The sequence below is a fragment of the Vanellus vanellus genome (assembly GCF_965231255.1).
Source record: "Vanellus vanellus genome assembly, chromosome: 7".
In the NCBI taxonomy this organism is placed as follows: Eukaryota; Metazoa; Chordata; class Aves; order Charadriiformes; family Charadriidae; genus Vanellus; species Vanellus vanellus.
Window position 1 is genome coordinate 38,444,306 of NC_138912.1, and position 22,893 is coordinate 38,467,198.

General features: G+C 43.1%; 1 protein-coding gene across 1 annotated transcript in view; it reads right to left on the bottom strand.

Moving 5' to 3' along the window:
* P4HA1 (prolyl 4-hydroxylase subunit alpha 1) overlaps positions 1–19,440 on the bottom strand; it is a 33,193-nt gene extending 13,753 nt beyond the window's left edge. Inside the window, exons 1-8 of the mRNA XM_082486497.1 lie at positions 19,314–19,440; positions 12,523–12,639; positions 11,531–11,627; positions 9,034–9,185; positions 6,448–6,585; positions 4,056–4,295; positions 2,645–2,835; positions 1,956–2,132 (exon numbers count right to left, since the gene is read on the bottom strand). Coding sequence (XP_082342623.1) covers positions 1,956–2,132; positions 2,645–2,835; positions 4,056–4,295; positions 6,448–6,585; positions 9,034–9,185; positions 11,531–11,627; positions 12,523–12,610 — 1,083 coding nt within the window. The 5' untranslated portion in view covers positions 12,611–12,639; positions 19,314–19,440. The remainder of the gene's footprint in view (positions 1–1,955; positions 2,133–2,644; positions 2,836–4,055; positions 4,296–6,447; positions 6,586–9,033; positions 9,186–11,530; positions 11,628–12,522; positions 12,640–19,313) is intronic.
* Positions 19,441–22,893: the final 3,453 nt, after the last annotated feature.

Here is a 22,893-nt window from a genome sequence, read left to right on the forward strand (position 1 = left end):
TCCTTCATAACCAGAAAGGCTGAGTTGCAGAGCCCAAATTTTGAAAGAGGCACAAATGACATACCAAGTCCCAAACAATTAGAAGCAGTATTTTTCTATTGTTCAAATAAACTAAGTAAATGAAGGCCTCTCCATGCCTGCTAACAAGAAAAGGTACTGGGAACTCTTAATATGCTGCCTCTCCTCTCATCCCATGCAGACGCATATAGGAATCAAGGCACAAATCGCAATTCCAGCCAGGCTCCCAAAGCTGAATAATAAGGCTTTATCCTGCCAGCTTACACCACCAGCACAGCAGAAGGCTGGGCAGAGATCAGACAGTGCTGCCTTCTGGGAGGCGCAGTGGTGACATCCCAAGCATTGGGAAGAAGGAGATGACCTTTCAGTCTCAAAAATACCACGATCCTCTTGCTACGCTCGTTACTGAGCCCTGCAAGGCCTCGGCCGTAGGAAATATGTGGAACACTAAACGCATACAGATGCTTCTGCCTTAATGAACTATGAATCCCCAAGTCTTTACCACGAGCCAATCATTTGATAGGAAAACAATTATCTCAGCAACTTCAGAAGTTAAAAACACCACATTCACAGGTTTTTATTTTCAGTGCTGAAACTTATTTCTACTCCATAAAGAAGTTATTTGGTCCTATTCCACAGACATAATGCCAGAGCTTTTGCAGTAGCAAAGGGCCTTAATTGTCTACAAACCACCAGGGCTTTGATTTTAGACCTGCAGCAAAGCTGCCTGACAGGAGAGCAGGAAGAGATGTTTTACAGGTGAGTGAAGACAATTGCTTGTATTTCTTGCTTACAGTTCAGAACGTTACCTCAGAAATCCAACACATCAGCCTCTAGGAAGCTTTAAAATCGCCTTCAGGCTACCTAGTACTCAATGCAGTGGCCACAGACAGCCCCATCCTTGATATGCCCATGTATAACCCACAGCTGGTTTACTTTGCAGTGGGCAAAGCTAACAGTTTGTCCTCTATTTAATGCACTAATCTCCATTTGCTCAGCTGTCTGGACAAAAAGCCACATAAGGCTAAAAAAAAAAAAAGCAAGAAAATGATATTTCTGCAAGTTTAAATCTTACTTTATAAGTAACTGGTAATTGATGGGAAAATAAATCAATTCAACTAACTACATCTTCAAGACACATCTTGAGATGCGGAGTTGCACCAACTGGATACAGAAGTTGCCAAACTTCTCAATCAGTTTCCTGTTTGTCTTGGAGACTCCTGTCAACTGACAGTTGAGCTGCCCTGGAGTATGCTGCATTCAGAAACAAGAACATTGGGATTCAGTTTCTGAAATAGGATTTGATGAGTTGGCACTGTGAATAAGAAGCTGAGTACCACTGATTAAGTACGACCCTCTTAAAGCCCCTTCATCTGCAGGCAACTTCAAAGCCTGGGAGACAGAAGTCAGTTTTATGCTGAATGGAAAATACAACCACTCATTCTTGTCTATACAATGACGTGACATTCCAGGACCAGAGGGATGGTCGCCTTTCCCTAGACAGCACTCCTCCATGTCACAACTACAGCAAATACGGACTTCAAAAAAAAAAAAAAAAAAACAAACAACCAAAACCCAGAAAACCAAACAAAAAAAACAGATGACAGGTATATTCAAGGCAACCTAGCTGCAGTACATTTGTTTTCTGTTGTAGAACATTCTCCTCCTTATCTGAAACAGCATGTGCTGAAATTGTGTCTGCCGGAAGTCTGACAATCCTGCACCACTGTTACCTGACTCCCTTAATTACACAGAACTTCCAGCTTTCCCACTGTCTCCTTCAAAGAACGTGTCACCACCAGCTACAAGGTGAGATAAGCAACGTGTGAGCACGCTGCACACATCTGCATTCAAGGAGACAGAATCATGCATACTCACACAGAAAACTACACACAAAATTTAAGATTCCAAGAGGCAAAGAAGTGCAAGGCATTTACCCTCGGCTTTGCTAGTTCTTTCACAGTTTCGATCTCTTCATCGGAGATGATGTCAAGGAAGCGAACAATTCGAGGTTTGTCCCACTCATCTTCCTGTTTGACAGGGCCAAGGATGTATCGAGGATTCCTGTTGCCATCGTAGTAGCGGCAGAAGAGTCTTTTTTGTCTCCGAGGAGTCTGAAAGCAAGGTGGAACAAGAGACAGTCAGAGAACTTCCACATGACACTCTAAGAAACAGAAGATGTCCTGAAAACAAGAGACAGGAACAATTCACTTTCCCTACCTTAATGTTATGTTACAAGTTAAAGAGATGCTTTAATTTTGAGAAATTAGTACTTTCAGCATATTCATGTTACTCTGTAATACTGCAACAAGCGGTACTTTGCACAGTCCTATTAAAAATAATTTTATCACTAAAAAAACACCCTCATTCAATTCCGTATGTAATTCTAGACTTCCAGCATCCTTATCCAATTAAGTACAATTATGTAGTGCATCCAAGTTAGTCAGCAGCGCCTGTGGCAGTATTACTTTTTGTCTACTGGACAGAATGAAACATGGAAGAAATCCAACACACACTAATCCTCAGTTCCACGCACTCAGCCAACTGCCACACCACATACAAAATTCTGGACATTGTTTTGTTATGGTTGGTTTCATACATTTGAAAACAGTCTACTCCACTTTACCATTTTGAGACCCTCCCCACGGCACAGCATTTCGTACTTCCTTCTCTCGGGCAGGTAATCCTTTTTCTTAACCTCCGTTTCCTTCTCCACCTGGTCTTCTGAATCCGTGCTGGACTTATTTGCCTCTTTTTCTTTAGCCATGATATATTCAAAATATTTCATGTTCCCATTTGCTCTTTGATGTTCAGGATCTATTGACAAAGAAACAGACAAGTATCACTGGCGAGTTTCCAACTTGTGAAGAAGTATCCCCAGGAGGCTATGTACAAACAGAAAAAGAAAACAGATGCACACTACTGCTTCACAAATAGAAATTAGAAACATCTACTCTGGTTTGAGAGCATTCACAGGATAGCTAAAACGCCGAGCAAAGCTGGAAGCGATGCCAGCCTGCACCATGTGCTTATCCTTACTCATCTGCAGGAAAAGACACAATGAGCTTTCAGAGCTAAGCTCAACTCATCTGCAGTTAAGAAGCTGTTCACCATGAGGCCTGGATCCTCAGCAGGCACGGGGGTCCAAGCACTAAGAAAAAGGGTCTGGCTATTCCAGCCAATCTCACCAGAGAGGCTCAGACAAGGGAACAGGACAGGGAGGGAGCTAGGACAGCATGACTGCCTTTAAACCTACAAACTTCCCTGATAGGAATTAAGATTTCTGGTGACAAAGCTTTTAACAATCACTAAACTTACAGAATTAGCTTCAGTTCATTAATAAATGGTTCTCGCTAGCCTTTGCTATATTAGGTTTAGTTCTGAACTTCCCACCGCGTCCCTTATACAGTCAATCAGTAGACTATTTAGAGGCATAGACACTCTTCGTATTTCATAAAGCAGACAGAATCTTAGCTTGCTGTATTGCATTTTGTATTTCTTATTTTTCCCCAGTTTTTCATCTCAAGTACACTTAATTTGCATTTCAATAATCTGCAGAGGTTTTGGTATCACCTATTTAGTTTTAATTTCATTTATTTGTTCTTGCCTGTACCCGAGTGGAAGTAATCTAAACACAGGAAAGTAAGATAGAGTAAGAGACCCAAATTTCAGGCAGTAATGACTAAGACACATAAGTGGTTAGAAGCCAACAGTGACAGGAGGCAGAAAATACATCAACAAAAAGGAGCAACCCTTAACTACAACACTTTCTGACGTGGTAGTTAAGACTGTAACTGTCCCGTCTAAATTGTCTAAAAACATGGTAGCAAAATACGATTTATGGTAATACAAGTCTTATTTTACTGAAAAACTACACATCAAGATGTTAACGATAACATCAGTAACAGTTCATTTTAAAAACCCCAATACAAGTCAGGATACAGGGCAGACGGCACCCCTCAGTACAAATCCACAGCCAGCACCTGCTCAAACACAGAGCTAGATCCTGGTGAGCTGCGGGTCTTTCTTTCACGTACCCAATTCCAGAAGGCGTTTGGTGAGCATCATGGCTTTGCCCAGATCCCCCTGCTGATACACAGCATAACTCAGGTAGTCCAGAATGTAGACTTTATCTGCAGAAGACACTTCTCCCTCATCCAGCTGTTTCAGAGCTTGTTCCATCCAGAGCTCGGTGTGGTAGTAGTCAGCTTCAGTGTAGGCAATCTTTCCCAGCTCAAAGCAATCTTCGGCTGTTAAAAAGGATTTGTGCTTCACACCTGCATTTAAAGCAAAACAAACCAAACAGAATTTACACAGAACTCCAGACCAGTCTTCAGAGGAACGTTCAGTTATTTCATATTTTTCACAGCACAGTTTATTTCTGTTCTTCAACGTGTCCCTTCTGCAGTAGCTATTTGTTGAAGACTCAGTTTCAGTATCTAAAGCCTGTAAATCCTTGGCAGAACACAAACACAGTTAGATGCAGTTTTCCACTGCCAGAATACCAGCAACTAGCTAAATGTCTTTACCATTGGTGGAAAATAAAATAAACCTTCCTTCTTCAAAACCCCAAACGCTTCGAGCAACACAAAGCCAAATTCAAAGTTTCAGAAATCTGTTTTCAAAGACATGGTATTATCACTTTCAAAACGTTACCGAAGCACATCTTGTTAGCAACAATTTGGTGGGGGAGGAAAATCAAAACATCAGTCAGTAAATTCCCAGCTGCTCAAGATTTTTTCAAGTTACTCATTTTTAGAAACATTTGAAGAGACCTCCGAAAGATTAAAGCACTAGTAAGAAAATTACAGATTCCTATTTTTGCCACTGTAAATTAAGGCCCAAAGAAAAACCAAATTTAATCTTGTAAAAAGGAAACGGGACCTGCCAGTTTTACAGCTAAAATTACATTCCTGATTACATCTTAATACATCCTAAATGTCTAACAGCAGCTCCCACAGCTGTGTTCCAACAGTGGAATTCTTCTGCTGAAGACATGCCTTAAGAGATTAAGTAGCTGAAGAGACAGTCCACAAAAAGCAGTATCCCACAAAACAACTAATTAAAACACCTTGTGGTCCATCCTGTGATAGCCAGTGGTTTCAGTTTTCTGAGCCTGAAGCTGCAAACTCTAAAATAACACAAAGATGAGGGAATGGGGCGCAGCGGTGGCGGAGTGCTCTCAGACAAAGAGACCCTAAGAAATGAGTAACAGGTTGTGGGGCTGTAGCCTGGTATATTTAGAAGCAAAATAACACCCACACGTCAAAAGGGAACTCTTCAAAGGCTGCTTAAGTCAGCAATCAAATAGGGTTGATTATGAAGAAACAGCACAACCTGCAATGCAGGAAAGAGAATTAATAAGCGATGTGACAGTAGTTAAAATTCTGATCAAACCTTGGTGCCCTGGCCAGAAAAAAGGCAAAGAGCACAGCCAAGCGATCACGTGGGATGTTCCTCTCTGAAGCAACCAACCTATTCTCTTTATACTCTAAAACTTTTGGGTTCTGCAATTAACACTTTATTACACACAGTCTGGACAGCTTATTACTTCAAAAGAAATAATAAACTACAGTCACTTCACCTTGTATTTTTGTGCTGGTTTAAGAAAACAATAACAACTGCTTATTGTAGTAGAATGAACATGTACATCTTTGAGACAGTCTTGAACTAAACCCAAAAGCAAGGTTATACATCATAGCATATAAAGCCAATTATCCTTAATTTTATTAGACATCTGACCACAATGAGTGCTTGCAAAAACACAGATGGATTGTACAGAGTTGATTTTTTGCCAGTTGGCACAGTACCATTTTTGAACAGAGGAAGCAAAGAAAGCTCAGCAGAGAAAGAGTCTGCTAACAAGAAAGTGTGTCTTCTCCTGCACGTAAACTTATTAAAAATTACCTTAGGTAATGCCACATAAGCTCAAGTCTGTCTATGCCTGTAATACAGCCTCTGTCTTTTGTTTTTCAGTTTATACACTGCCTGAAGTTTAAGCTCAAAGAAACTTCAGTCACTCCCAATGGGATAGGTTCATCTTATCCATGACAGGGAAAGGAATAATAAATGATAGAACTGTTTTGTTAGAATGCATTACATTGTGCAATATAACTAGGTTTCTGCCAGTGCACAACCACTTCAACACAAGGAAAATCCTCACCCAGGCAAGATTTTATTGCTATTGATCGTTTAATAAAAACTATTAACACTAAAATCATCTTACCATAACTAGAAGATGCAGGCTTCTACTAAAAAGAAATTTTTAAGTTTAGCACAAGCAGAAAATAAGCACGTGAGCAGAGTGATGAGAACGACGGGACAAAGAAGAATCTCAACTCAGGAAGACACTTGCATTCCGTGATTTGCAATCAGGACATTCAGTAAAAGTTCACAGCAGCTTCTGAATATAACATCAATGACTCTTACCTGGAAGATTCCCTCTTGAGAGGGTGTCTGTGTCCAAATTATACGTGTCTTGAAGCCGCAAGAGGGCTTTTGCTGCACCAGTCTGATCTTCATCATTTGGGAAAAACTGCCTCTGGATAGTCATGTTGGAGATAAAGCCTAGGAAAACAGGAAAACACTTGGCCTTCTTTGTCCCAGGAACAGTATAAACTCTACGCATTAAATGACTCCCTACTCTGGGGAAATGTAACATTTCAAGAAAGGCCACTAGTAAGTCAGGAAGAGCAATTAGACCTGCAGAGCTGCAACAAATGCTGTTTGTTTCTAAAGGACAGGAGTAGCCCTTCAGTTTCATGTAGAAACTAATTTTGAATCAACAGGTTAAAAAAAAAAAAAGAAAAAAGTTACATAGAACAAAAAGACCACCCCCACATGGAGAACATTACAGATAATATATTGGTAGTTTTTGCAACCATTCCATTCAATCTGCCTTCCAAAAAAGCTTTTCATTTACTAACATGGAATTTAGAAATAATTTATAAGAGGAAAAAAAAATAAAAACCCAAACCAGTGCCAAGAATAGCAGTGTAAAGATACAGCTGGTCAATGAAAAGATGAAAAACAAAAATGCTGGTGTCTAACTGTAAACAGCTTTTGACGAGACTTTAGGCAACTGAGCAGCCACTATGAACCTAACAGCTTTCTGTGAGCTTGGGCATTGACATATTTACACAGAAACCTGAGAAACACACAAAGTTAAAAAGGTTTCTCAAGATCCATCTTCACACAACTCTGAATTGACCTCAAGGCACATGTTGAAAAGTTAGCATTTCAATTTTTTTTTTTTTTTTTTCGAAAAGAAAGCAAAGGAACTATCAGAAAGAAAAACGTGGCAGCTTTTCGAAGAAGCACCAGGGTGACATTTATGGAAAAGGTGGCAAGCAGGTTCTATGAAGTTAAAAAAAAATATTCTCTCTAGGATCTGTTCCCCAGCCTTTAGAGTCGCATGTCATCATCTCCCCTGTTATGAAAGGTTCCTACTCCTCTCTGGTGAACACACACACCCCCCCACTGCTACTGCTGTTATTTGAAGGGCCCTCCTGTAGAGCTAGTACAGTATCCTCTCTCCGGTGGGAGAACTGACACTATTTGTTCCCCTTCCACTTCTGCACAGTCACGAGCCTGGTGGGCTGTTTGCCCTGATGAGGGAAACGGCACTCCAGAAAGCCAGGAGGGCAGCACCAGCATCCTGGTACACACAGCCACAAAAAGGAACAGCACCAAAGTCCACCATGAGGACCTCAGCTTGAACAAACTGACAGCCACTCTGGCATTTTCAGAAAAGTAACTATTCTGCTCAACAAACTCTTTTGTCCCAAGATCCAGCAGCATAACAAGCTTTACAGTGTTAATTAAGGATGGTGCCAACATGACATTTGTTAAGTTCACCTAATACTCACCAGTAGAAAACTAAACAGCACAACCAAAACCAAAGTGTAGTATGCAATACTCAGCTGGAAAATCATCCATAAACAATGAACTGGCCAAATTTGTGATTTTTGCCACATTCTAGTAGTCCTTTTAACTATTTAGGCCTGATAACACTGTTGGTTTATGGAAAAGTATTCCTGCTTTAAAAAAATACCATATCCTTTCACTCCCGTGCATCCTTTCTTTTACTACTCTATGCTTCCCTCAATGTTTTCCTTTTTCCTGACAATTTTATGAAAACAAAGCAGTCCAGCTTTTTTCTTCCCCACCCCCCATTCAGAACAAGGACTTAAGATACACTGGTCCAGATTCCTGCCTGGCAGGTGCAGAGCTCTTTCAGTTGGCACATTCAGTCCCTCACAGCAGCAACAGAGAAGCCGAATGTGCCGAATCCTTAGAGACCAACCCTGGGTCTATTTTGAAAGCTCCACTTCTTTACATTTCTTACTACAAACCTACTTATTATTATTAGTTAGTTGTTGAGACAGATACTCACAGGTCAAATATAATCATCTTGGCTTCCTTACTGCTAAAAGTCTCTTTCAGTCAACTATTTTGTGCTCTGTTCCCTACTGAAAAGCTTCCACTCTTGCAGAAGAAAAGAGGCAGCAAAGTATTTACTACACTAATTCAGACCAGTTCCACAAACGCTCAGTCTCTGCCAACGTTCAGGTTTCAAACCATCACACCTTAACAACACTGGGCCTATCACAGCAGCAACAGCACTTGACCATACTCAAAGACATTCCAACATGTCTTGCCCTCTGAATTTTATTCCCTTTTTTCTGTTCAGTGAAGTCATTGCACTCAGAGATGAAATTTCCTAAAATATAGTTTGCAAGAAGAGGGAGAGTACACGAAGCACGCCCTGACAGCTTGCAAAACTTAAAGTGTCCAAGGAGATTATTCAGTTTAAACATAGCAGTTTTCCTAAGTTCTTGTAAAGCTCAAATTATAGCACAGTGACAGCAGAATGGCAGGTCTTCTAGGATTATTTTTTATGAAGTCACCTCAAAAGCAGACTTACAAATCTAATTCAAACCATGACACATGAAAGACATAGTCAAGTAAACGCAGTTATAATGTGATCCTTGTTCTTACTACAGGCACACTTACCATCTGACATGTCCTTCAGAACCAGGTTCTCCAGCTCACCCCACTCTGTGTTCAGTCTTTTCATCAACTTGAATGCATTTACAGGATGTCCCAAAAACCCTTCTGGGTCTTTCGTAGCAGTATCTGTCAGCTGATCCAATTTCTCTGCCCATCTATAGTGAAAATACACACTCGTTAGAGTCTCTTGCAAAAGTCTGCCAACGCACTATAAAACTGATTGCAAGCTACTCAGTTTTCGCTAATAAAAACCCCAACACAAATTTCAAGCTTATACATTATCGATATATAAAGCTCTCCTAGAAGGAGATAAATAAAAATTTATTTTTAAAAATCTTCTTCCTCAGCTGCAGCCTAAATCTTGTGTTGCTCTTGTGGTCTTCGTCGGAACAGTGCTGAACAAACTCCTTCCTACAAACACCAAATGCAGTATGCCAGCAGTTTCATTATGAGTTTGAATGCAGGACTAATCAAAAACAAAGCTTTACCCACATTTTTTATCTTTTTTCTCAAGTTTACAAAAAGGTATTTCAATGCTTGTCTCAAATTATTTTACGTTCAGACACAGGCTCTTAAATCTACAATAAGCTCCTTGCCTCCAACCACAAAACTGCCTTCTGTACTGTAAGCTTGTATTAAGAACCATGTAGTTCCCACGCTCCCAAATGGGGAACCCAGATCAACTTTCTGGTGCTACAGTTCTGACTCCACAAACTTCCTTAACACCCTCAGTGACACTAGCCATTCACAACTCCAATGCACTCTGAAACAAGTACATCTTTCAGCAATTACTGCTGTTCATCTATCATTTTAATGGAAACATCCAGGAAGTCTGCTCCAGTCAGGAAGCACATCAGCCATGCTATAAGCACCAGCCCTACCAGCTACTACAGGTCTGCAAACAACCACACTTCCCCTCTCTAGGCAAAACAATGCAGATCTAGAACACTAAGGCATGTAACAACACCCTGAAAACAGGATAAATTAACTTAAAGCCACACCCCACAGAGAATACCAAACATCAGCACCAATATAAAGCAAATGCAAAATCTGTAGCCTGGAGAGGAACTCTGTACACAAGCCGGCATTCAGCTTGTTCCAGAATTTGGTTTGCCTGAATTAAGTTTGCCTGCTTTACCTGAGACAGGTAGATGTTTATTGTTAAAAGTGCCACTGTCTGCATTCACTCTTCCCACACTGCCTTTAGTTAGTTGTTTTCCTATGCTGTGACAGCCCCTGTCTGTGTTCTTGCCAGCAGCAACGTGAGTGCAGGGGTTCCCTCCAAAACAGAGTGCTTGAAGCGGTCCTGTGGACCAACTCCAGCTTCTAGCAAGCCAAAGACTGAAGACAGCAATTTCAACAAATTGCGCATTCACGTTGCACACTGTCAAACCCATCGTACGTTTCCCACTGCATGACTATCAAACCTAACGAATAGCTGAAGGTCACCGCAACTGTGAGCCACAACCACAAGGCCAGGATTTCTTTCAGGTAGTTTCTGTTTCATAAAAGCCTCCACCACAAGCCACCCACAAGGTACAAGCCATTCTCCGTGTTTCAGTGAATTACCAACTTTCACTGAGTTTAAGTCAACAGAAGCTACCAATATCCTTCAGCCAAAGTACAGAGCCCAACAAACTCATACGATGCTGGCATCTTTTCCAAGTTCTACCTGTGGCAGTTATTTTAACTTTTCTGACTCTGTATTTTAAGTCATAAAAATAAATACAGACCAACATAAGTATCTTTCATCCTGGATGACAGAATGTAATACACAAAGGCTAAAACAAAATTCATGCATTTATCTAAAACTGTTTAAAAATCTTCCTGACAAACTTACACATATTTTTGAAAGCCAGGAAACCATCCTCTTTAGTGATACAAAATTTTTTTTTCAGGCTATGATAAAATTTGACATATTGGACTCTGATCCTCACACCTATAGAGCCGAGCAACATAGTAATGGCAACAGCCAGGTCTCTTGTTATTTTTAAAAGCAGTATAAGTTTTATTTTGCTTTATTTTACTTTTAAATCTAAATATAGCATGTAGAAAGAGACTCTGCTCTTGTAGTGGGTTATTACTATTCATCAGTTAGCCACTCACAAGCAATATGGCAACACTACCACTTTTTAGCGCTTTTACATCTAGTGTGTCATTGCAGTCTTTGTAACGCTCATTCGGAGACTTCGGAGACTTGGGTTTTAGTTTCCACTAGGCAAACTGTCATTCAAAGAACTACATCCCCTTGGGAATTACGTGCAAACAGGAGTCCTAAAGTGAAGGTATTGTATAGAAAGCGGGTTGATTAGATTTCATCTCTAGAAAGCTGCATAAAGCAAACCAATGGCTTGGATATAATAACTTAGGACAAAACCTGCTAGTTTAAGCTTTGCCTCAGAGGAAAAATTCCACAAATTTAATCAGCCTTGGGAAGCACATTTTACATAAGGGTGGACCCAAATTATTAACTATTAGCATTATGAAACAAGCTGCTTACTTCTTGATCTGTTCCAGCTTGCTTTCTTCTGCCTTGATGTAATCTTTCAGTGACACCACCAGATCTTTTTCTGTATTAATTAAGTCTGTCATATGACCTAAAAAACAAATGAGTTTGGTTAGACAAGGAGAAACAAAAAAACTGAGAATTAAGAGGCATTCTTCCTCTCTTCTACTTTTTTCCCCTCTTCAACTTTCTTCCCCACAGCCCTTCTGCATTTACTTAAATGACCGTGAAGGAGTATCTGAGTAAGTCTTCTTGCCTTTTTTTTTTTCCTTTAAGAAGAAAATCTTATTTTGGGCCAAGCTTGTTGCCATGGAAGTTAACGTAATATCACATACTTATTATTAGAACTAATTTATGAATAATTTGGAAAAGGAAGCAGGTTGCAACAGAGTAATCTTTCATCCGAGCCTATATAATGTAGAGCAAATAAAGACAAAGCTACAGAAATATACAAAGACTTCATGTTTGATATACAATACTAATCCAGTGTTTTATTTTTAAGATTACTTGCATGACTTCAATGGGTCTCCTAACAGACTCGGTTATTAATTAATAATTGCTTCATTTCCTGCAAGGAGGCAGCTGAACTGGTTCATCATGAAGTGATACAGTCCACATCTTCAGCTGTGTCACAGGCCATCAGAACCCAAGGGAGAGTATGCTAACATACTGGTATCATTATGTACCCTCAACAGCTGTTTTGCTTGCTTCTATATATGTGCAACAGCCCACAACAAAATTTTGTTTAGAGGTCAGTACCTATAAGAATACGTAATGAATACAAAGCCTAGTCTGGGTCATTAGACTAACTGGACAGACTTATCTCAAAGCACATTTCTCCCAAAAGAAAGAAGTCAATAAGGTCATAAGAACTTGTAAGCGGATTTAGTTCTGTACCAATTAAAGCCTTGCATGTCATTAACACATCATTGCAGAATCAGTTTTGAGAGCTGTCAAGAAATTCTTTCAACCAAAGCATGTCTCACCAATGGAAGTGAAGAAGTCCGTATGGGCATAAGAAAAAGGCAGCAGAAGTCCAAGGGCTACAGTACACCAAATCTTGTTGAATGCCATAGTTCAATAGCTGTCACCTCACCACGTACCTACGAAAGAAACAAAGTAGGTAAAACATCCCTATTCACCGGAGAGTTGAATCTACCTTCAAAAGAGACAGCTTATTCTCTTGGGGCTGCCACTAGTTACTGAGGTAGCAGAACCTTGACAAGCTTGAGCAGCTCACACAGAGGACTGATGCCCTTCTGCAGACTTTCTTATACTTTTGTCTTGTGTGGTAGGAGAAGAAAAAATAGCTTGGAGACAGGGTCTTTACAAGCACTCTTCATCTTTTTGACATCTAAGCCACACTGCAGACACAGTTGCTTCATAAAAAATACCAAAAAACCCAAGACCAAACGCTGAAAAAAAACCCGTAATGCCAATTTAAAGTACATACTATCAAGTTCATCTACCCAATGGAAAAAAAAAAGTTTACTTTGATCAGTTAAAAAGATGACAGTGGAACAGGTCTAAATGAAAACCCTACAAAACCAACCCACACAATCAGTTACTTGCATGCTCCTGCCCTTCAGCTGCCACCATCACAAAGCCAGCCTGCATACCCGACACGAAAGGTTTCTCTGTCAACTGGTTCGTAGTTAGTCCCTGGATTAGTCCATAGCAGGCTCACAGGCAGCACCTTCTCCCACAAACACCCACGAAGCTCTCAGCCTTCCTGAACCCTTTTACCAGCCCAGGATTTTCTCACTACTGCATACTTTAAAAGTAATTGCCCTGCCTTGGAATTCACAAGATTTACTTTTTTCCAAACATGAAAGCTAAAACTGTCATGTATTGTATCTGCTCATAAAAATGAAAACAACCGCATGTACTAGCAGGAAACGTTTTAAAAATCTTCCAACAGCGAGACAACTAATGAAGGGGGGAAAAAAGAAAAAAGCAACTCCAGCTACAAAGCGGCTCGGCCTATTTAAGGAAGAAAGCAATATGCTTTTGATCGAGTTGGCGGTACCGATAGTGAACAACATAACATCAGGTGGTCCATTCACACAAGGAAGATGTAAACAATAATCAGGAAAGTGCAAAAGTCACACTCAAGGAAAAATCATCCCACCCACAAGTAGAGGTATCAACAGGAAACCCTCCTTTGACTCCAGAGTGCAGGATCTCTTCTCATATTGCACCTGAAGGGTCAGGAAGCAGTTACCTCCTTTTCTTTCCGTCCCTAGCGCTACAGAAAGAGCGGTTGCTTGGGTTTAGATTTACTGACTCTGTGAACTGCCTCTTGGACAGGACAAGCACAGTGTCACTGGCACTAACAGGAAGCCCCTAAGAGCCTAGAAAAGCAGCGCAATCTCCAACTCTTGTAAACCATCTGAAATCTGCATGACCAAAATTGAAAGGCTGAAACATTCTGACACATTCACCAACTGAATGCAAGCTGTAAAGTAAAACTTTGAAAAGAGAAGCCCCGAATCCTGCTTTTTTTCCCCAGTCGAGTTAGGCGCCTCAGCCTCACCAATGCTCTAAACCAGCCCTGCTGTCCACAGCAGTATTCCTCACCTCCTCACTTGCTCGTCTCCCGCACAAGCAGCCAGACAACAAGCTAAATCAGACTATTTCAAGCATAACTAATCTAAAAAAATCCCCCCAAAGTTCATTTCACCCTGGTTCAGTTCTGATACAGTTCACTATATGGCCACGTAACGTACCATGCCAGCACAGGAAGGCAATTTGGAGGCAGGAACTGGCAGCCAAAGACAGCAAAGGAAGGCAAAATTGTTGTTTCTGGTAGCGGCACAGGTTTAATCCATTTATGAAACTCCAGCCCTTAACACAACGAACAATAGACAATCCTCCAGCCAGCCTGTAACACTTACCTAGTTTTCAGCATAAACCAGGGATCCTGGTAAGGTCTATACAACTGTACCTACCTCTTCTGTGACTGTCAGTCTCATTTAATAAGAGCTCCAATTGAGTAATTGCTATAAATTAATGGGTCACATCTGGAATCAAGTTTTCTTGCTGGCAAATCTCCTTTCACTATTTTCTTAAAAGAAGCTGTATCCACATACACAAGTACACTGATATGTACCTGCACTCTTATTAAAAACACTGCTCAATTCATATGTTGCTCTGCAGAAAGCCAAGTGCCTGCTGCTCATTCAGCACTCAAGCTATTACATCTGTGAATCAATTACAAAGCACAAACAGTTCTACTACATGATAAATATTTGCTAACATTATCAGTACTCAGAATTCGTGGAGCTATTTGTTTACTGCACTCAGCAAAACACAAGGAAAGCTTCAGAAAGTTTACCTTTTGCTATTAATCAATACAAAACTTTTCTAAAACACAAACAAACAAACACCAAAATGTGATGAAAACGATGTCTCCTCTCCACCTGGGGCTCTTGGTGACAGTCTTCTACATCGCACAATAGAATGATGCCATAAAGCCTGTTTGAGGATCATGCTTTGGAAACTCTTTCCTCTCTCTGCCTGCCTTTAAAGCCTTCTCCAATACTGGGATGACTTTGAACGCAGTTGCAACCCTATTCCCTCCTCATACCTCCACAGGCACACAGCAAAAGAATGATCAAGTGGCAATGGTCACAAATTGCAACAAGGAAAATTCTAAGGAGGTACGAAGAGAAAGTTTCTCACGGTGACAGCAGTCAGGCACTAGAAGAGGTTGTCTAGAGAAACTGGATCTCCCATTCTTGGAAAAATTTCAAAACCAACTAAATGGGACAAGCCCACATGCAGCCTAACCTAACCTCCAAGCTCACCCAGCTTCAAACAGGGGGTCAGACTAGACAACATCCAGAGGTAACTTCCAACTCCATTTTTCTTTCCTTTCACAGTCTCCAGCTTTTTTGTCATTTGCAAGGACCGAGACTCCTGTAATAGCTTTCAGCCACCCAGGATTACTTCCCTCCCAGCCAGAATTCAGAGCTGGAAACAGAGCCCAAGGCAGCGGCCAGCCAAGCTTTCACTGCCCTAACAGCAGTTGCTAAGTAGCACAGCTTTCAAAACTACTGCAAAAGGATCAGCTACAGGTTCCCAAATCAAAGAAAATAAAGCTCAGTTGAGATAGATGCTGGAAATCTCTTAGATGCACAAGCTGCCAAATAAGTAGGCTTAACGTCTTCCTATCAGTGACATGAAGTAAAACAAGATGGAAATCCTCTCTAAATTATTCCTGTCAGTCTGACTCTCCTCCTCAGCTGTGTCCCTCAGACAGACATGGAGACAGCAGCTGAGCCATCTTGGAGAGCAGGGAATCCACTACCCACATACAGAAGTGGGAGTCCAGCTGACAGCTTTAACACAGGAGCTTCCTGACTTTTCATGAGACGTGCATTTGCTAAGCTTTGCAACAGTAAAACATGGCAGAGCAGAAAAAGAAATGAATAGGGAAAAAATAGCAAAGAACAAACAAACACAAAGATGCAAGTAAAACAAAGCAGCAAGTAGACAAATGATACTGCCAAGCACAGCACAGGATTCCCTGAACAGCAGGGATACACAACAAATGCCATTTCAAATGACGAAACTTAGCGGCCTTCTAAAGAGTTCAGCTCTGCTCTACAAGCAGAAGCAACCTGCAAGAGTCATAGGAGAGTGGACGTGCATGTAGCATCCATGCAAAGCAGAAGGAAAAATGACGTTCATACAAACTACAGCGAGTGATATAACCTCACAACAATCAGTTATGTTAATTGAAGACTGAAGCGTTTCACTGAAGATGCTTATTATACAAGTCTCCTCATCGCCCATTCCAAGCTCCCAGCTGCTTACCAAGAGAACAGACAGAAAATGGAAACCAAGGGTATACTTCAACATGGAATTATTCTGGAATAGCTCTAACTTAATTCCTCAACAGCTTCTCTACTTAGGTAAGAAGTAAGTGACCTACTTAAAATTAAGTCTGCTGCAAGGCCAGGAGTCAAAACCATCAGCAAGATCCTCAACTTTTGATTTAAATACTGGCCCACTCCCACAATCCCCAATGTATCAAACTCTATGTTTAAAAAAAATAAAATATGTTAAACCGAGCTGAGTTAGGGGGGAGAAAAGAACAGCACCAACAAACAACAGCTGCTCACTGCACTAATCTTCTCCTGTCTCAAGGACGACTCAAGTTATAGTCTTGTGTCATGATGTGACTGGAAACACTACTCAAAATGAAAGAACTTTCCCAGAGTAAGTACTAAGTACCACAAACATTTAGCTGTCATCATTGCTTAACAGTCTCACAGGACAGAAACATTAGAATCCAGTTCCCTAAATTCTCCAGCACTTTGTATTTAAAGGCTGTTTTAAAATTAAGATCCAAGCAGTGAGAGAAGAAAGATTTGCTAGAATTGGTGCTAACAGAAGAATGTAGCATGTTTGTATTACAAGTAATATAATAATCTAATTATATAATCTATATATAACAAGAATCAATTTTAGACTCAAGTAGGTGATGCATTTTAAGTATGATTTATTGCCAACCTGAAGACAACATTCATTAGTCTAACTATAGAACAGGCGTGTTCATACAGATTTGTACCCAAGGAACTGAAGTATTTCCTTGGTTTCTTCCAGAGTAAGACTGAATGGACACAGCCCTCTCGGAACCCACTTGTTTTAACTTTCTAAGCCAAGACAAAGAACACTGGCAATGGAGCGGAGCACTTATTAGACACAACAAGCAGAAGGCTATCCTTCTACTTATTCTTCTGCTCAAGGATTAGCAGAATATCTATAGAGATATACAGAATGTTTTCAGATATTAAGAGCGATTATAAAGAAAGCAGGACAATCCCAATGATCAACAGCTGAAAACCAGTAACAGAGCAGAGTTCTTTCAGGCTGAAGCTGTAGCCTCGCAGGTGGTTCTGCAGTAGCAGAAAGCGTGCTCCTCTCAAGGGGAACAGCAAGTCATTCTGAAGTTATTGCAAGAACACTGCCTAGAAACACACAGCACAAGTGACAGCAAAGATGCTGTTTCAGCACAGACTTTATTTTCAGTCTTTCCTCAGCTAAACAGACACAACTTATCAAGTAAGGGTTTTTTTTTCCCAACAAGTATATTCTTTCAGACCATTTTCTTTAAAAATTAAGTGTCCTTATCTATATGAACGTCAACATGGAGGCATCATTTTCCTCCCATGAACATCTATTTATCCTCACTTCTTACACAATGTTACTCGTTATCTATCCTTTATGTTTTTCAAACTGCACTAGGTATTTTCTAATCTATGTGCATGCCTCAAAATCATAGGTTTAAATGCTAGATTTTAAAACCATTCATTATGCAGCAATGTTTAAATCTCTAGAGGTCAGAGAGCCGCTCTCTCCTCTGGCTCAATGCATAGCTCTCAATGTACACATTAACCCCATCGTTCAACTGAAATTTCTGCAGCAGCTCCTCATCTCCACACCGCCACCTTAGCCATGCCTAGGGCTACACACTGAATTAGCAAAGGGAATTAATCCACATCAGCTTTTTTTTATTGCTGGGAGGCGAGGTAGTGATTTCCCCCCCATACACTCATTTCTGATTTGGTTTATCCAATGCACCAGCCCATGTGAGGAGCACAGATCAGGAACTGCTTAGGACAGCACTGCCACTGGACAGCAGTTCATGAAATGGTGCTGCTTCCTCAGCTTCTAAATATATTAACAGCTAGAAGAGATGTGCCTACCTATGCCACAACCACTGCTTAAACAGCAGAATTAACACTCTTAACATCGCAAGATTTAGGCACATTCCTGTTGAGTCCCAGGAAGAAAAAAAAAAAAAAAAGAAAAAAAAAGGAAAAAAAAATCAGTACTGGTTCTGTCAGCACATAATTAAGACACAGTGCAGAATACTCTAGGTCAAATCAAATGCTTTACAACATAGCCCAAGACATTCAAATGTGTCCAACGATTCAAAAGTAGTAACAGGTACAGAACAATAAAGCAGAGAACTATCTCTTACCCCAAAAGCAGGCCTCTGCTTCCCAAACTGGGAACTTTACTTTCCACCCCTGCCAGCGCACTGTCTGCATGCTTAGCTGCATAGTCTTTGGCATCATAAGAAGCTGCATTTAACATTTATCTACTTGTTGTAATCGATAGCTTCTTTCATTTACTAAGATCTTGAGTGCTGAATCTTTTTGTATCCGAAGTAGGTGAACACCTCAGCACCGGAGTGCCTCTGCAACTCCTCTTACTGAATTCAGCAGGAAAAAAAAAAAAAAATGTGCGAAACCGAGTGCTGGGCAATCCTTTTGATATCTTCTCTCTGTAACCTTGAAGTATTTTTCCTCTAAGAGCATCCAGCTTTTCAGGTAAAGCGGAAGATTTACTCTAAGCCCAGCTAATATTTTCATTTTCTCTTCATTCAACTGCACGCTCAAGACTCCACGCTGGAGGTTTTTCCTTCTAGTCAGCCCAGATCCTATCCAGATACCTGCTCAAGGGCATAGCTCACCGCCAAGTTAGACGCAAGGCAGGTTTTTACATAATGCGGTTGGCTGACTCCAACCCAAAGCGGTAGAAAGAACGGCAAATCAAGATAACCCCACCGTGCGACAACCACCGCGGCCCCCTCAAGCAAAGTAACTTTGCACCCATCCAAGCACGAAATCGCGCCTGAGCGCTCTTCCCCTCCCGAGGCAGCACAATCAAAGCGCCCCATCGGCTCCGCGCAACCCCCCTCACGCCGCGGCAGCGGCTCCCGCCGGGTGCCCGCAAGGCCGGAGTGCCACCGGGAGCCCACCTGCGCCTCCAAACCCCGCAGGAGAGTGCTCCGAGCCGCTCGGGGCCGCGGTGAACCGCCGGGCCGGGGCCGAACGGCCGCCGCTCCCGTGAGGAGGAGGCAGCGGAGGAGGAGGCGGCACTGTTTAGTCTCGCAGCCGCGGGGAGCCGGGCGGGCCCTGCCCGCCGGCGCCCTCCCGCCCCCCTCCGGAGGCTGCCGTTACGCAACGGCCGGGCGGGCCCGCGGGCACCGGCCCCCTCGCCGGGAGAGCGGCCGCCGCCACCGGAGCGCTGCCACGTATCGCCCCCACCCCCGCCGCCCACGCAGCGGCCGCCGCCGCTCCCGGACCCCTGACGCTCCCCTCAGGCCGCCCCGCCGTCGTCGTTCCCCCCTCCCCCCCCCCATCCCTTTGACCCACCGGCGGGCCGGGCCTGACCTGAGGTAAGAGGAGGGGGGGGGGAAGGCGGCGGTGCCGTTAACGGCCGGGCTCGAGCTGCCCAGTGGCGTAACCCACCGCGCGCGGCCGGCCCCGCCGAGGCTTTTATAGGCGCCCAGGCCACGCCTCCCCCCTCCCTGCCGGGCGGGGCGGGCGCGCGCTACGTGCGCTCGGTCACAGCGGCTGCCGCCCCCACTGCGCAGGCGCTGCCGCCGCCGCTCCACGTGGGCGCGCAGCCCTCGGGGTACCCCCCCCCCTCCATGGCCAGCGCGGAGACACCCCAAAAACGGGTACGTGCGTATGGGGGGAGGGAGGTGTTTATCTTTTTTTTAATCATCGTGGGAGAATAAATGGGGTGGAAATGGGCCAGGACAACCAAAACTGTGGGAAGCATTAAGCCCAAAGTGGCATTTTTTGGAGTAAAAGTGCACTCCCATCTGACCGGTGCTTTAACGCCTATGTGTAATTTTGATCCTAAACCAATCTGCCACCGCCCATGTTCCAGCTGGTGGCACCTCCGGCATTTCACAGCATGCTTTCCCATGCCACCACCCGCCCAGCAGATACTCGCCCTGGTCTCCTCCTGCAAAGCCCCAGTGAAGATGTCTGCAGATGGATGGTGCTGTCGTCACGTGGAGGTCCCGGAGCAGCCTCCCGCTCTGCTGATCATGAAGGCATCTCGCCCAGCAGCATCCAAAGCTGTATCACAAAGCAGATCACCTCTCTCCCCTCTCTGGCTTGCAGGAGCTCTCGGCCATCACAGATGGACACGAAGATGCTTGGCCGTGATGGATCTATGGTCACTGTGCTTTGTTTTGTAGGACTTCATAAATAAACTAGTTACTTGTTTATTGTAGTCCCGGCAATTAAGTTAGAATCAGGGATATTCATAAGCAATTTTTCCTTTCTTTTAGATGCGGGCTTCAGATAAAAGAATCATCTCCTTACTCACCTGGCCAGCCTGTCACCTTCCTTCTTTTAAGAGGGACGTTTTTGGTCACCCCTGGCTGAACGCTTTCACAGCAAAAATTACAGAGTGCTGGCAAACACACAAGAGGGGTCAAACCCCCCTTCTAACACACGTTCTTTAGTAGGGTTACTTTCATCTTGCTTTCTCCCATGAGACCGCACCTGTAGTGCTGCATCCAGCTCTGGAGTCCTCAGCACACGAAGGGCATGGACCTGTCGGAGCAAGTCCAGAGGAGGCCACAAAGATGCTGCAAGGGCTGGAGCCCCTCTGCTATGAGGACAGGATGAGAGAGTTGGGGGTGTTCAGCCTGGAGAAGAGAAGGCTCCAGGGAGACCTTAGAGCCCCTTCCAGTCCCTAAAGGGGCTCCAGGAAAGCTGGGGAGGGACTCTTGATCAGGGAGAGGAGTGATGGGATGAGGGGAAACGGTTTTACACTGAAAGAGGGGAGATTTCAGTTAGGTATCGGGAAGAATTCTTGACTGTGAGGGTGGTGAGCCCCTGGTGCAGGTTGCCCAGAGAAGCTGTGGCCGCCCCATCCCTGGAGGTGTTCAAGGCCAGGTTGGACGGGGCTTGGAGCAACCTGGGCTGGTGGGAGGTGTCCCTGCCCAGGGCAGGGGGGTTGGAACTAGATGATCTCCAAGGTCCCTTCCAACTCTAACCATTCTGTGATTAAACCCACCTCAGTCATAAGAGGTAACTGGAGGTTGCAGCATGATCCATAATCACGATTTCTTCCCTGTACCTAAGTCATTACCTCAGCTTCCATACCCTCCGCAACGTCTTTTAAAGAGCAAGCATCACAACATCGGGTGTTATGCCCCATTTTGGGGAAGACTATGAGACACGACATCTCTTGTACGAGAAACAAACAACAACATTAAGTGAATTTAGTCATTTCATGTCCAGATGTTGACACAGATGTGTCCGCACAGCCGACTACATCACCAGTACTGCGAGCGCCGCTGCTCCAGCACAGGAAGAACGCCAGCTTTTAGTGGAACTGTCTGTCAAAAAATAAGCCTTCCCCTCCTCTCCTTTCCTCTCGTTTTGGTCATCTTCCAACAGAAATACAACTCCTACAACTAGCAGGAAACACTGGAATGATATCCAAGCTTCTAGCTGAGGCATCTAGTTAAAGCCCTGTTATCCAAAGAGTCCATAGGATCTCGCCAGAGATTTAACAGCAGCTTCCAGAGATTTGGCAAAACCTCACACACGGCAGGGGCATTCAGATTCTTTCTAGAGAGATGCAATGTGTTCTCATAATCTTTTGCACTACTCAGATATTTTTTAGGAAGTAAGGCAGACAGCAGAGAACAACAAGAGGTTTACTAGCATGTTCAGTAGCGGACTCACTTGTATGGGGCAGCACGGGGCTGAAGGCAAAGACATTTCTGCTCAAAGGAGCCCAGGATTTTTTTGGCATCTACCAAGCAGTCAGGAGTTGTTTCCAATAGTCACGTTGCTCCATGAATCTGTTTCTGCCCCTTATCGGCGCTTTTTGCCCATTAACTAGAGAGCACTTAGGCATTTTCTGCTGCCTTCCTAGACTCCAGCACAGTCACTGATATCCCAGTTGCATTAAAAGATTGGTGTTTTTTTAATTGCTTTATGCTGTGGCCTTAGCAGAGCAATTTGTTATGTCGGCACCTTGTTAAGAAGCACTCACTGTCTCTAAGAACAAGTGCAACAGGAACGGTTCTTGAGAGAGAACCACAACAAGTGGATTTCGGGAGGCTTTCAGACTTTCTTTAGGATTTGCAAGCCCAGTGTGTTTTCTAGCAGAAACACCGACTCCTTTGTAGCCTAACAGGGTTCCTTTTCTGAGCGATCCTGTAGAAGCTCTCCACAGGCCCTAAGCTGAAGGATAATAAATGAAAGGTCCACCTAAAACAAGAGCGAAGCACAAGAGGCTTCATAAGCACGCAACTGTACTGGCTCGCGCCAAAGCTTTCTTTCAGCCCATGCTGCCTAGAATAATGTCACGGCCTCCAAACATGTTTAACTCAGGGGTGTTTTCAGCCTGATGTGGTCCGTCTATTTAGTAACCCTCAACAGAGTTCTCCATTAAGTATTTCTCCTCTCTTGAGCTAAAACTGGTTTGCATCCACAACATCCTTTACCTAGCAGTTGCGCCATCCCTTAGCCAGGCCATGGAAAACCACCTCAGCTTGTTCATCGGGAACATGGCTCCAG